This window comes from Natrix helvetica (genome assembly GCF_964273705.1).
Source record: "Natrix helvetica genome assembly, chromosome: 1".
In the NCBI taxonomy this organism is placed as follows: domain Eukaryota; kingdom Metazoa; phylum Chordata; class Lepidosauria; order Squamata; family Natricidae; genus Natrix; species Natrix helvetica.
The window spans coordinates 193354813-193369100 of record NC_138548.1 but is presented as its reverse complement, the minus strand read 5'-3'; the positions used below and the strand labels follow the sequence as shown (position 1 = coordinate 193369100).

The following is a 14288-nucleotide window of genomic DNA, read 5'->3' as shown; positions in this document are numbered from 1 at the left end:
CTACTTTATTCTTGTGGTTTTAGGAGGGGTCCACTCTAATCCTGCACTGGTATTTTCCTGCTTTTTCCTATCATTTTATTTCAAGGGTGGGGGGAGACTTCAGCAACACATGAAAAAGCTGGAGATGCTCCTTGGCCTTCAACTGTGAGCCCTTCAAGTCAGACCCAATGAAGGGTTGAGCTATGCTTTCTACCTTACAGCTTCCCAGCACTAAAGTGACATTTCTATGAGCTGCTTTGGATCTATTTGATATAGATCTAATTAACACATGATTAAGGCTTCAGACTGCATTCCCAATCTATTTTAAACGGGAGAAAGTCCCACAGAAGGCACACCCTTACTTCCTTATTGTAATCCAATTGTAAAATTAATCTTCACAGGAATTATAGATGCTGAAAGTTATCTTCTTACTTTTAAGAATAATGGTGGTATCTCTTCTCCCCTGCCTCGTGCAGATGCAAAGTGTCCTCAGCCTGCCAAACGGAGGCGTCGCAGCTCTGTTTTGCTGCTTGACAGCAAGGCAAGCAAAGGTATGTGACAAATAATGAAGTTTCTGTTTACTCTGAGGTAAAAGAATAAAACTGCCGTCCATTTGCACTTATTGAATCAGTCAGGAAATGGACAAAGGAATGGAGGGTATCCCTCTTTCCCTTGTTTCTCAAGCAAAGGGGCAGAGAATTAATATTCTCTATGAGATAGGATCATTCTTAACTTATCAATAACTTTGGGTGCTTGAATTCAGAGTGCAGTGGGGGTAAGTACTTAGATGGCCCAATAGTTTACGCAGAAACAGAATATAGAACGTAACTGGTTCCAGCTAAAGTGATTACATTTGATAGACAAAATTTTTAAGCATTGTTTTTTGAGTGTTCTCGGATCGCAGCAATGATCAAGAATTGTTCTTGGTGAGGAGGAAGTAAGCAATGGCCAGTGAACTACAAGCAGCCCCCAACCCATCTGTGGGGATGCCTGCATATCAACCTGGCAGTCCCAACTGAACAATCAAAGCTCTGCCCCTTTTATATGTATGGGGCTTCCACCATCCCCTTCCTAAAGACATCCATGCCCCAAAGCCTTTTTTGCAACTTATGAATCACCAGGACCACAAAATACAACAGCAGAACACCCAGAACTGATGTCCTTTGTTTCAGGAGAAAGCTAGGAAGAAATGTGTTTAAGCGTATAGTAAGCTTAAGTCACAGATTATGGATTTATAAATGTAACTTTAAAAATAAAACATTCAGAATGTTAAAAAAATCTGCCTCCCCTGTACTCGTAATTATTCGCTTTATTTTAAAAAATAATAAAGAATACAAAGTAAAATAAGAGAGATCAGAGAGAATACCGAGAGAGATCCGTAAACCTCCAGTGAAAGGGGCCAGAATTTAGTGGCCAAAGACATGTTCTGCATGGAGGTGTTGAACTGGAAGCCTTCAGAGAGCATTCCGTCCACAGAAGCCTTGGGGGTAAACCCTGAAAGCCTCCAGAAGTTCTCCTCTTATTATCACTTTTGCCTGTTATGCGAGGGGGAGAACTTTGTTGAAGAATAATTGCATTAAGTGTTTTTAATTTCAATTACATTGACATACAAACTAAGTGGAACGAATTGGGTTTCTCCTTGGTCTGCCCAGTAGTTTTTGGTATGCATACTCAGGAACTCAGACCGTGGTCGATGGGTACGGCCGGTCATATGTCCCAAGGAGGCAGCTGGGCTTGCTGATTGTATACCTGGCTCCTCGCTATGCATCAGCAGCCCTGCCCGAGCTCCTCGAGGTGATTGCCGAGATGGCAGTTGAAACCCCCAGACTGTTGGTCATGGGGGACTTTAACTTGCCATTGGTAGGGGAGTCATCCGAGGTAGCTCGGGACTTCATGGCCTCCATGACAGCCATGGACCTGACCCAAATAATTCAGGGCCCCACACATGAGGGAGGACACACACTGGATCTTATCTTTGTCTCTGGCCGGTGGAGGAGTGATCTCGGAGTATGGGATTTAGCCATCACACCCCTGTCATGGTCAGATCACTCACTTCTCCGGCTCAACTTTCCAGCCGCTACTCCCCACCGCGGGGAGGCGGAACCGGAATATCCAAGATGGTTCCGCCCCAGGCGCCTGATGGAACCTGACAGGTTCCAGACGGAGCTCGGGCCATTTCCTGTAGCCCTGACCCACACCCGAATGGAGGACCTAGTGGCTGCATGGAATAGTGCGGCCACTGGGGCCTTGGACCAGGTCGCGCCTTTGCGGCCTCTCTTGCGGCAGTGAACCACCCAGGCTCCTTGGTTCACCAAGGAGCTGAGGGTGATGAAGCGCCACAAGAGATGCCTAGAGAGCAGATGGAGATCGTCACGCTCTGAATCTGACCGAACACAGGTGAGAGCCCATTTACGGACTTACCTAGTGGCATTAAGAGTGGCCAAGCGTCAGTATTGTGCCACTCTTATTGCGTCTGCAGATAACCGCCCTGCCGCCCTGTTTGGGGTAACCCGCTCCCTCCTTCAACAGAGGCCGCGGGAAGCCTCTTTGCAGGGTAGAACAGAGGAATTTGGGGAGTATCTGCAGAACAAAATCGCTCAGATTCGAAGCGAGTTGGTCCCTACTAGTGGTCTGGAGGGGACGTCGGAGGCGGGTCTTGAGGCTCCATTCTGGGAGGAGTTTGACTCTGTTACTTCCGACGATATGGACAGGTTGCATAGGCGACTGCGAGCCACCACATGTTTACTGGACCTGTGTCCCTCCTGGCTTGTACTGGCATCCTGGGAGGTCACACGAGGCTGGCTCCAGGAGTTAGTGAACGCTTCTTTGAATGAGGGGTTCCTGCCGGCCGTCCTGAAAGAGGCGGTGGTGAGGCCCCTCCTCAAGAAGCCTTCCCTGGACCCAGCTTTGTTAGCCAACTACCGTCCCATCTCCAACCTTTGCTTTCTGGCGAAGGTTGTAGAGAGTGTGGTGGCACAACAGTTTCCACGCCACTTGGAGGAAACTGATTATCTGGACCCGCGCCAGTCCGGTTTGAGGCCCGGCCACAGCACGGAGACGGCATTGGTCGCGTTGGTGGATGATCTCTGGAGGGCCAGAGATGGGGGCTGCTCCTCCATCCTGGTCCTATTAGACCTGTCGGCGGCTTTTGATACCTCCTACCTCTCTGGCTGAGAGCAATTTGTATTGGCAGGGAGGCAGAGGTCGACCTCGAGGCCGCTCACTTGTGGGGTGCCACAAGGGTCAGTCCTCTCGCCTCTCCTGTTCAATGCATATATGAAGCCGCTGGGCGAGATCATTCGTGGGTTTGGGGTAGATTACCATCTGTACGCGGATGACACCCAGCTGCACATCTCTACCCCAAACCACCCCAACGATGCCATCAAAGTGATGTCCCGGTGTCTGGAAGCCGTACGGACCTGGATGGGAAGTAACAGACTCAAGCTCAACCCGTCCAAGAGTGAGTGGCTGTGGCTACCGGCGCCCCGGTTCAACCAACTTACTCCATCACTGGCCATTGGGGGCGAACATCTGGCCCCCGTGGATCGGGTATGCAATTTGGGCGTCCTTCTGGATACCCGGATGTCAATGGACGACCATGTGACAGCCGTGGCCAGGGGGGCGTTTCACCAGGTTCGCTTGGTGCGCCAATTGTGTCCCCTATTGAACCGGAGCGCCCTTTGCACAGTCACTCATGCACTTGTGACGTCCCGGCTAGACTACTGCAATGCTCTCTACATGGGGCTCCCCTTGAGATGCACCCGAAGGGTGCAGTTGGTTCAGAATGCAGCTGCGCGGGTAGTTTCGGGAGTCTTTAGATACTCCCACGTAACACCTCTCCTGCGCGAGCTACACTGGCTGCCTGTGGCTTTTCAGGTGCGTTTCAAGGTGTTGATTATCATCTTCAAAGCGCTCCATGGCACGGGACCTAGCTATTTGCGGGATCGTATCCTGCCCCATACATCCCTTCGGCCGATTCGCTCACACAGAGAGGGACTCCTCCGTGTGCCGTCCACTAGGCTGTGCCAGCGGGCGATGCCCAGGGGAAGGGCCTTCTCTGTGATGGGCCCAACCCTCTGGAATGACCTCCCCCCCGACATTAGAACCACCTTGGACTTCCGCTCCTTCCGCCGGAAACTCAAAACCCACCTGTTTCACCTAGCCGGCCTGGCCTAATTCCAGCTTTCCCACCCTAGTTTGTATTTTTAAATTTTATGGTTTGGTTTTAAGGTTTAAGTTTTTAATTTTTATAAATTTGTACAGGGGATATTTAATTCAATTTTAGTTATGTATATTGTCGAGTGTATGTTTTTAAATTTGTACCTGTACACCGCCCCAAGTCCCTTCGGGGAGAGGGGGAGGTCTAGAAGTTTAATTAATTAATTAATTAATTAATTAACTGTCATTTGGATTCCTCCGTATGCAAGGTTGCAGGATGGCTTGGTTGGAAAAAAGGGGGGAAACTAAAGAAAAGCCCATGTTTTTTCCAGGAGCTGACTTACTTAAGCCTCCTGGTAGAATATGGCACCTAGAATGCTCCATTTAAGGGGTAGAGATACAGTGCAACATCTGATTGATTTTCAAAAACAGAAGATAAGTTTGAATGTTCTGGCAAAAGTGCATATGCCGTAATAAGCCATAAATCTTATGAAAATGACAGTCCCTAGTAACTACAGTAGTGAAAAGTCAAAGGATGTTCAGCTGTTCCTAGCAGCTCTCTGGGACAAGATAAACAACCAACTCCTTTGAATATTTTATTTAGATATTCATTGTCCCTTGTTTCCCTTTATGCCTATGACTATGAGAAATAGGATTGTCTAATGTTTCACAATTTTTGTATATTTTAGGGGCGCAGTTTCAGGATCAACACCTGCGTAAATGTTGTGAAGATGGCATGCATGAGAACCCCATGGGGTACAGTTGTGAAAAGCGTGCAAAATACATCCAGGAGGGAGATGCTTGTAAAGCCGCCTTCCTTGAATGCTGTAACTACATCAAAGGGATCAGAGATGAAAACATACGGGAGAACGAGTTGCTTCTGGCAAGAAGTAAGTAGCAGGTTCTGGGTTTATTGAAAGAAGGGAACATTTAATTCACCAATAACTGGAAAACGTGGCAACCTTTTGGTTCAGCTAAAGCAACTTTTGAGGGGGTCTCAGCGGTTGAAGAAAGCTTTTGGTGAGAAATGATTTTGAGGGCTTGTTGAGTGAAAGTGGTGGCAGTACAGATCTATCTTTGGTGGTAGTTTAATGGTAGACTGCTTCAATTTTATTCTAGAACAATGAACAATGAACTATAAATTAAAACCCTGATTTAAAAAAATTGGGTTTGAAAATGATTTTTTTTTAAAGGCTGAGGTAAAAAAGGTCAAGATGGCAACCATAGTAGGGTGGTTGAAACTCTGCCTTTGTTCTATGTGAAAATGTGTGTAAACACTCCTGAAGAAAAGAGGAGAAATAAGCATTGTGTCAATATTGTTATAGACTTACACTTTGAGGTAGTTACAAGATAGGGTGAGGATTAGAAACACTTATTACCTTGATTTTTCTTTAGCTAATTGATAGATAATTGTTTTTCTAGTTTTGGTTTTCTCTGTCTGACTGAAAATTCATTATTTCTTAATTTCATTTTATGTCTACATGTTAATCTAATAGAGAATATAAAATAAGGATGGAAGAAATGCAGTAGGTGGCTATGGAAACAATGATTAATTCTCATCCTGTCCTTGCTACTACATCTAATACTGTATGTGATGGAAGCAGTCCCTGTTGCCCTGCAGAGTGCCTCATTCTGAATAGCTTGAGTTTTGAAGAAGGAAATGTTGCACTATTGAGCCAGTTTGCATGTTCAGTACTTTCTGGTAGAATAGAAAGCAAGGGAAAGTATACTTTGATTAACCAAAATACAGAAATACCTACTATTTTGCTATTTTTGAAAATAACTATCTAGTTAACTGTGGCTTATTTAATAAAATATTGTTAAAAAACAGTACCTTATTACCAACTTGCTTTCTGTTTTCCAGGTGATTTTGAAGATGAATTCTTTAGCGATGACAACATCATCTCAAGGTCTGATTTTCCTGAGAGCTGGTTGTGGCTAACAGAGAACCTGAATGCAATGAATAACAGTCAAGGGTATTGGAGTTCTTCTGTTTATATTAGCCCATTTTTTAGTTGAAAGGAAAATCTAATGATTTCAAAATTTATGCAGGGATGGGGAAGATGGTGTCTCTTCCAAGAGGAAAGGATCAGAAAAGATTCTGCATGAAACCCTGGGTTTATTTTTCACCTCCTTTAGAAGAGAAAAGCTACTTGTTAATCACTGTTTATTATGGCCAATGACCAGAATTCCATTTTGAAAAGGTAGAAATGATGATTAATTGCAATTAATAACAGAATAACCGAGTTGGAAGGGACGTTGGAGGTCTTCTAGTCCAATCTCCAGCTTAGGCAGGAAACCCTACACCTTTTCAGACAAATAGTTATCAAATATCTTCTTAAAAACTTCCAGTGTTGGGGCATTCAAAACTTCTGGAGGCAAATTGTTCCACTGATTAATTGTTCTAACTGTCAGGAAATTTCTCCTTAGTTCTAGGTTGCTTCTCTCCTTGATTAGTTTTCATCCAGTGCTTCTTGTCCTACCCTGCAGTGCTTTGGAGAATAGCTTGACTCCCTCTTTTTTGTGGCAAGCCCTGAGATATTGGAACACTGCTATCATGTCTCCCCTAGTCCTTCTTTTCATTAACTAGACAAAAACCCAGTTCCTGCAACCGTTTTTCATATGTTTTAGCCTCCAGTCCCCTAATCATCTTTGTTCTTCTTCTCTGCACTCTTTCTAGAGTCTCAACATCTTTTTTACATTGTTAACATGTACATTTTTTTTACATTTAGTTTTTTGAGAATATTTAGTTTTAACATCTCGCTGGTTCAAAAATGCTTTTAAAAAAGACATCTTTAAGGAGGGCTGATAAATTTAATTGCCTTTCTGCATTCATAATTGATTGTTTAAGGCTTGATACACCAGGCTTAAACTTGCATCATCCTGTGAAAAGTCATGAATTTTGAAAAATTAATCTTAGCCAAGTTGATCCAGAGTTATCAACCAAGATCAAAGGACCTAGATCCTTTGGGGGAAAAAATAGTTTCAGCCAAATAGAGATGTAAGTTGGCATATGCTGTTTTCTGCTTCTCACACCACTTCACGCTGAAGGACCCCATTAGCAGCAATAATGCATCTTTCCTATTGGGTTCTGCTATATGGAGCACAGTTGAAGGACCAGGAAATGGTAGTTGTGGAGAAAGCTGCTTTTCAGTTCTTGCCGCTTGGACTAGACTGGTTTGTTGTGCTTCGTCTCCCATCACAGGGCAACTTTGGAAGCTATCAGTAGACTCTTGAAGGGAATGCAGATAAATGTGACAGTGAGACACCTTGAAGTTGATTTCAAAGTTAGGAACAGGTAGTTGCTGATTATTTATCCAGCAGCAATCAAATTGCATTGTCATATATGTTTCCCATATTACTGTTTATTGCTTTCAAAATGAGTATTTTATTATGAAACCCCACTATTGCAAACTTAGAATTTAATGGGGGAAATAGCTGATTACAACTTCCATTTGGAACTTGTTTGTATTTCCCATTGATTCTTGGATCCTTTTGGAAGAAAGGAAGCTGTATAATTGGTAGCTGTAGCAGTTGTCCACCTGACATGAGCTTCCAAGTGCATACTATAATAGCTCTTCATAGTAATGATGCAACATAGTGGTTCTCAGCCTTTTCTTCACCGTGACCCCCTTTAAATACCTTTTGTGGCCACAGACCATGTCCACAAACCCACAATATGTAACTCAATTTTTAAATCATAACATTTCTTCAAGCCTTTGTGGACCTCCTGTGATGACATTCTGACCCCCCCCTTGCCGGGAGTCTGCAGACCACAGGTGAGAACCACTGACATAACACATTTCATTTTGTCTCTAGGATTTCAAGCAAGACACTGTCTTTTTATCTGAGGGATTCCATCACAACCTGGGAGGTGCTGGCTGTGAGCATTTCACCCACCAAAGGTAAAGAATTATGAACGATGGAGCTAAAGTTGGCAGGTGTGAAAAGCACCTAAGAATTAAAGTAGAATTAATGTTTTTTTTTGGGGGGGGGCTTTGCCATTGGCTTTCCTTGCAGGGATCTGTGTGGCTGAACCTTATGAAATAACAGTCATGAAAGACTTCTTCATTGATCTTCGAGTGCCGTATTCAGTAGTGAAGAACGAGCAGGTGGAGATTCGAGCTGTTCTGTACAACTACGCTGATGAGGATATTTATGTAAGTTTTGGGATTGTGACAAGAGTGTGGGTTTAAAAATTAGGAAATGGGCATGACTTGTGTTGCTATCAGTTCTTTGACAGGCAAACTTTATGTATTTCCAACTTTAAGCCACAGCATTTTCTGACTAATAATAAAGTGCCAGTGATGGAGGCAATGGTAGGCACTTTTGGCTAAGGCTCTTTGGACCAGAAATGCTTAAGTTTTTTGTTGTTAGGACCCCTTCCAGAAGTGGGTTCTATGCCCGCTTGCTGGGTGGGCGTAGCCATGGTGGGCATGGCCTACTCAGCCTCAACCTGCAGCATGGGAGGGAGGGAATTTTCTCCCTCCCCAGGCTCCAGAGGTTTTTTTCGAGCCTCCCGGAGAGTGAAAATGGCCTCCCCCCGGCTCCGGAGGCTGGAAATGGACCTGTTTTTGGACTTCTGGTACTTCTGGTAGGCCCATTTTTCGCCCTTCCTAGGTTCCGGAGGCTTTCCCTGAGCCTCCAGGAGGATGAAAAAGGCTTCCCCTGGGCTCCAGAGGCCTCCCGGAGGCTGGAAATGGGCCCTCCAAGAGCCTTCACGTGTGCCCTGTACTTACCTGGCATGATGAAAGGGCCATGTGGAGACTCTTGGGAGGGCAGGATGGGGTGGGCGGGGCAGGCAGTCCTTGCAACAATCAGCAAACCAGAGGCAAAATCAACATCCAATTCACCCAAATTGGTGCGAACTGGCTGAATCCCATCCCTGACCCCTTCCCACTTTTGAACATTATGGAGGGCCCCCAAAGAGCTTTTATTTCTATGGGCAATATTTATTAATCTTTATTATATTAAAATTAAAATTTATGCATTTGTAGAATATTTATTTATTGAATAATATAAAAACAATAATATTTAATTCATATTAACCAATAGAATATTTTTCATGACAAAAAAACATAATAATGAGAAGAGTAACATTCTTTTAAATGTTTGCAAATACCTTTACTGCCTGGCAAGTAATTCTGATATTGTGAGGCCTTGTCAGGGTTTTAAAGGACCCCTCCTCAGATCACAGTTTAAGAAATGCTGGTTTAGATCATCATCTCTGCTCCATTTGTTTTTTCTGTTGAGAAGTGCACTTATGGGGCTTAGGTATTTGTGTGGCCTTATTTGCATACATACTGAATTATTCACACAGTCCTATTTTCTACCAGTCTATGATGAAGGGACAGGAAGGATAAATTGCATGATATGATGTCTGTGTATGTGTGCTCTGTGTGTACCCCTCTTCTGTCCTTTCTTCCATGTATCACAATGATTTGCTGGTGCAGGAATATATTTGCTGGGGAATGTGTTTGTGTCATTTGTGGGAAGGCTGGATTTTAAATGATTCTTATGGCCAAAACTGCCTTGTGGCTCATCTGCTTTTTTCCATCTCCACTAGGTGCGAGTGGAATTGTTATACAACCCAGCCTTCTGCAGTGCTTCCACAGAAGGACAAAGATACCGAGAGCAGTTCACAATTAAAGCTCTGTCCTCCAGGGCAGTACCATTTGTGATAGTCCCATTACAGCAAGGATTGCATGATATTGAGGTCAAAGCAAGTGTCCGGGGAGTGTTGGCATCAGATGGTGTGAGGAAGAAATTGAAAGTTGTAGTAAGTAAAAAGTGGGGTTACATTTTGGCTCTTGGAAAAAAGAGGCGATAACCAGAGATTGCTGCAGATAAAGACTTTACCATGGCTTTATTAATTAATTCCCCCCTTGCAAGAAAAAGGCTTTTTAGTCTCAAAACGTAACTTGTAACAACACAAAATGGCATATCTACCATGGTGGTTAAAATGGTCTAGTCTGTTATTCATCTTGGACTGTATAGTTGTTCTGATTGTCTTTTGACAATCTTCCCATAGCAAAATTTGGTTGGTTTGAAAGTGGCAGAATGGGGGCAGAGCTGACTGCTTGGTGAGTTACTCCCCCAGCTGCAATTAAAAACAAATCCCTGCCACATAAAACAATTACACTTTATACTTTAGTGGTGTGATTTGGTGGGTGGGAGGATGGGTATGAGACATGACCAAGCAGCTAAAATTGTCCACAACAACAGCAATGTGCTGCTCTTGTGCAACAAAAGTCACATCAGCATTGCAACATTTTAAAGACTGGCAATGCTTTTATCATCTAAACTTCCATCGGATATGTGGAATGTCACTCTGAGAAGCAGGCTACACAGACAACATACAGCAGCTGTTATTGGGGAAGAAGAAAGCATGGGAGACAGTACAGTAAGAATAAGTAAGAACATTCTTGTCCCCCCTCTCCCCATAATCTGTAATAAGGAAGCTTAGGGCTTCCGGGATATTCAGCTACAGGAGGGGGCAAGGATCCATTAAGAGCTGATGGTAGACGGGTGAATAAATAAAAATTAATCCTTAATAGAGGACCATGCTGATTTGGCTATTAAGAAAATATGAGGCTGACCTAAGTCTTTTCTTATTGAGCATCCAAGCAGAATTCTATACTGAATATTTTACTACATTTCTAAGAGATTCTACAGGGGACTATTTGCATTTTGTTATTGCTCTTTTGAAGTACTTCTTGCTGTCAAGCATGATATTTTTATTTGCAATGAGGCTCCCGTAAGAGATTATTCTGGTGTCTTTTTCTGTAACAGCCTGAAGGGGAACGGAAAGAGATTATGACTGTTATTGAACTGGACCCAAGTGCAAAAGGAGTTGGTGAGTAACTCTAATTCTTACTCATTAATTCCCAATATACCTTTTACTAAGTCCTGGGAATGGCAAAGTCCTTTCACCCACATGCTTTATTAGTTCCAGGGAAAGGAGAGGCTCTTTTTACCACGACAGTTTAAAATAAAAGTTATTTTACTTTGCAAAAGTTATGTGCTTACAGACAATTCTATTCCTTCCTATTAAGTGCCTATTAAGATAACTCTGTTTAATTCAATTTACAATTGATTATTAGAAACAATGTCAAAGAGGTACCTAATGTACAATGTAATTTCTTTCTTTCCCTGTAATTTTCCTCATTTTCTTTTTCATTTTTGAGGTGGAACCCAGGAACAAACGGTCAAAGCCAATAAATTAGATGACAAAGTGCCTGACACAGAAATTGAAACCAAGATTTCTATCCAAGGTAAGAGGTAGTTATTTGAAACCCAGGTTCCTACATCTGTTAAATATAGAAGATGAAATAGTCACCACCCCAATTTTGCTACCATCTACTGGTGCTGTAGATGGACTCCTTGATAGAACAACATCTCCCTTTTTTCTGTTCCTGAGTAAGTAGAAATGTAGATCAGAGCCTTTCTTATTGGATCCACAGATACAATCGATTTGTCCCACTTCCAACATTCAACCTTATTACTTTGGCCTATTTGGTGAAATCAAAGTGGGTGTGCTCCAGATCCTAATGTTTAAACAGTGTAATCTTATGGGACCTAGGAAGCCTTCCTTCTTTGCTCAGTGCCTGCCCTCTGAAATGCCATTCTCCCCCAGATCCCTACAGGTCTAACTCTAATGACATTCAAAAAGTCATTTTAAAAATTGGTGGTTTTCCTTGTGGAGTCCCTGTAAAAGTTTGGTTTTGTACTGGTATTGAGTTAGTGTCAGATCTGCCATCACACCACTTCAACCCTACTTCACTTTGATGGCAGCCTGCCATAAAGTATGGGGGGAGGGAACGACAAATGCAGGGAACGGGTATGACAGGAGTCAGATGTGCCAACCAAAGACACCAGTTAAATGATTCAAGGACATAGGCATGGGAACAGAATGTGAATGCCCATCAGAAGCGCCACCCTCAGACCTCTTACCAAAACAACTAATTTAAACTTTACTGGACACTACTAAGATGACCAATGTGTGTGTGTGTGTGTGTGTGTGTGTGTGTGTGTGTGTGTGTGTGTGGACTGGGAGAGGGGAAAAGAAATGGCTTTATGTGTGACTCCTCAGATCTGGCTTTTGCTACACTGTAACCACTTGGCTTTAGTAAAAGTATATCTTTCACTGCAAATGGAATTGAGGGTCTTTCTTTCCTAAGTGCTGAAGCTAGGACAGGCCTGACAATCTTTTGGTCAGCTTTATTCTTTTCTACATATATATTGTTTCTTCTTTTTCACCATAAGTCTGGCGATCTTGAAACTGAAATAAATAAGTTAGTTAATAAACCTTCTAATTAGTCCTGGAACCTAATTACTCTATGCTCAATGCTCTAAAGGAAGGGTTAGTGGAGTTAGAAGCAAGATTAGACTAATCATTTGCCCTAAAGATATTGAAGCTTAAAGAAAGTTCACAAACTACCCGGTTTCTAACGTGCTTGGTAATTTTTTCACATTCAGGTGACCGTGTGGCTCAGATGATTGAAAACTCAATTGATGGCAGTAAACTCAGGCATCTCATTATCACTCCTTATGGCTGTGGGGAGCAAAATATGATCACCATGACTCCATCGGTTATTGCCACCTACTACTTGGATTCAACAGGGCAGTGGGAGGCTTTTGGCGTGGATCGCAGGACTGAAGCTGTCAAACAGATCATGACTGGTAAGGCAAATTGTCTCCAGGCTTGTTTTCCTCAGGTGATGGAAATGTGAGATTCATTAAACCCACAGAAGTCAAAAAGCCAAATGTTCTTAAATGTATGGTGGGATTCTTTGCTGTTGTTGTTGCTGTTGTTGTTCTTTCACAAGCTAGTTTTTTGCTAGCTTAGCTAAGGATATAACTTCTTTAGTCTGGAGTGATCATAGTAACTGCTGAGAAATATTTAAATATGGACTCATGGAATTATCACAATATTCTATAAAAGGAAAGACATTTTTATCTCTTGTGGTGAGTTTGAAAGTATTGTTCTGCTATCAAATTCTGGTTTACAGGACAGCAGTCTTCAACTCCTGTTGTTGTTGTTGTTGTTGTTGTTGTTGTTGCTTTCAGAATTTCATCTGAAGAGTGGGATGGTTTTACACTGAGACCAGAACAAAAATCAAAACAATTGTGCAAAGGAAAAGCAGCTCCAATGAGGCTCACAGCAAAGAAAGAAGAGTGCAAAACTGTTTTGGATGCCAGTCTGGATGCAAGTGTGATTTTGTATGGCTGGAGCTAAATGTCATAGCTCTTCCTATCTTGTTCCTTTTCAGGTTACACTCAGCAGATGGTGTACAAGAAAGCAGACCATTCCTATGCAGCATTTACAAACCGTCCATCTAGTACTTGGTATGGACAAAAATATAGCCATTACTTTAAGATCATGGAAAGGCTTTCCTCTTAACTTCCTCTATAAATGTTCACATATTTTCATTTTCTAACTTCTGTTTCAGCATCAGCAACCTAGTCATATTTGGCTTACAAAAGCAAGCAAGCAACTACTTATATTAAGTTCTTCATTGGAATGGTTAGTTAATGCATTATCTTCTTTACAGGCTAACAGCATATGTTGTAAAAGTCTTTGCCATGGCTACCAACGTTGCAAAAGACATTAGCCATGAAATCATTTGTGGAGGTGTGAAGTGGCTGATTCTGAACAGGCAACAACCAGATGGAGCGTTCAAAGAAAATGCCCCTGTAATCCATGGAGAAATGCTGGTATGGTCTCCTCCCTCCCTCCCTCCCTCTTTGATTTAAATAAATCCAGAGGTTTCCAAGTTCTTAACAAAAAACCCAAACCGGGTATTAAAGAAAAGATTTTACTGTGCAAGGGGTTCATTGCTAGCTTTTTCTCTAATGATATTGGCCAGCTGTACAGGAATTCAGGCAGGATATATACCATTATTTTATTATTATAGTTTGTTGCACAGTCAGCCAGATGTTCAAACTGGATGGTATCATCATCATCATCATCATCATCATCATCATCATCATCATCATCATCATCAAAGATTTAATCTTCAATTCGATTCACAGTATGGGACTAGTAAAAACTTAATAGTTCAAGGCATTTGATAAGGTAGACCATAACCTACTACTAGATAAAGTAGAAGAATGTGGGTTGGACAACATCACCAACAGATGGATTCGTA

General features: G+C 42.6%; 1 protein-coding gene across 1 annotated transcript in view; it reads left to right on the top strand.

The window, feature by feature from the left end:
* LOC309389230 (complement C3-like) overlaps nucleotides 1–14288 on the top strand; it is a 73258-nt gene that overhangs the window by 32455 nt on the left and 26515 nt on the right. The window contains exons 16-26 of the mRNA XM_081947345.1: nucleotides 456–530; nucleotides 4827–5027; nucleotides 6002–6113; nucleotides 7957–8042; nucleotides 8158–8297; nucleotides 9704–9916; nucleotides 10930–10993; nucleotides 11325–11411; nucleotides 12616–12819; nucleotides 13410–13485; nucleotides 13692–13854. Coding sequence (XP_081803471.1) covers nucleotides 456–530; nucleotides 4827–5027; nucleotides 6002–6113; nucleotides 7957–8042; nucleotides 8158–8297; nucleotides 9704–9916; nucleotides 10930–10993; nucleotides 11325–11411; nucleotides 12616–12819; nucleotides 13410–13485; nucleotides 13692–13854 — 1421 coding nt within the window. The remainder of the gene's footprint in view (nucleotides 1–455; nucleotides 531–4826; nucleotides 5028–6001; nucleotides 6114–7956; nucleotides 8043–8157; nucleotides 8298–9703; nucleotides 9917–10929; nucleotides 10994–11324; nucleotides 11412–12615; nucleotides 12820–13409; nucleotides 13486–13691; nucleotides 13855–14288) is intronic.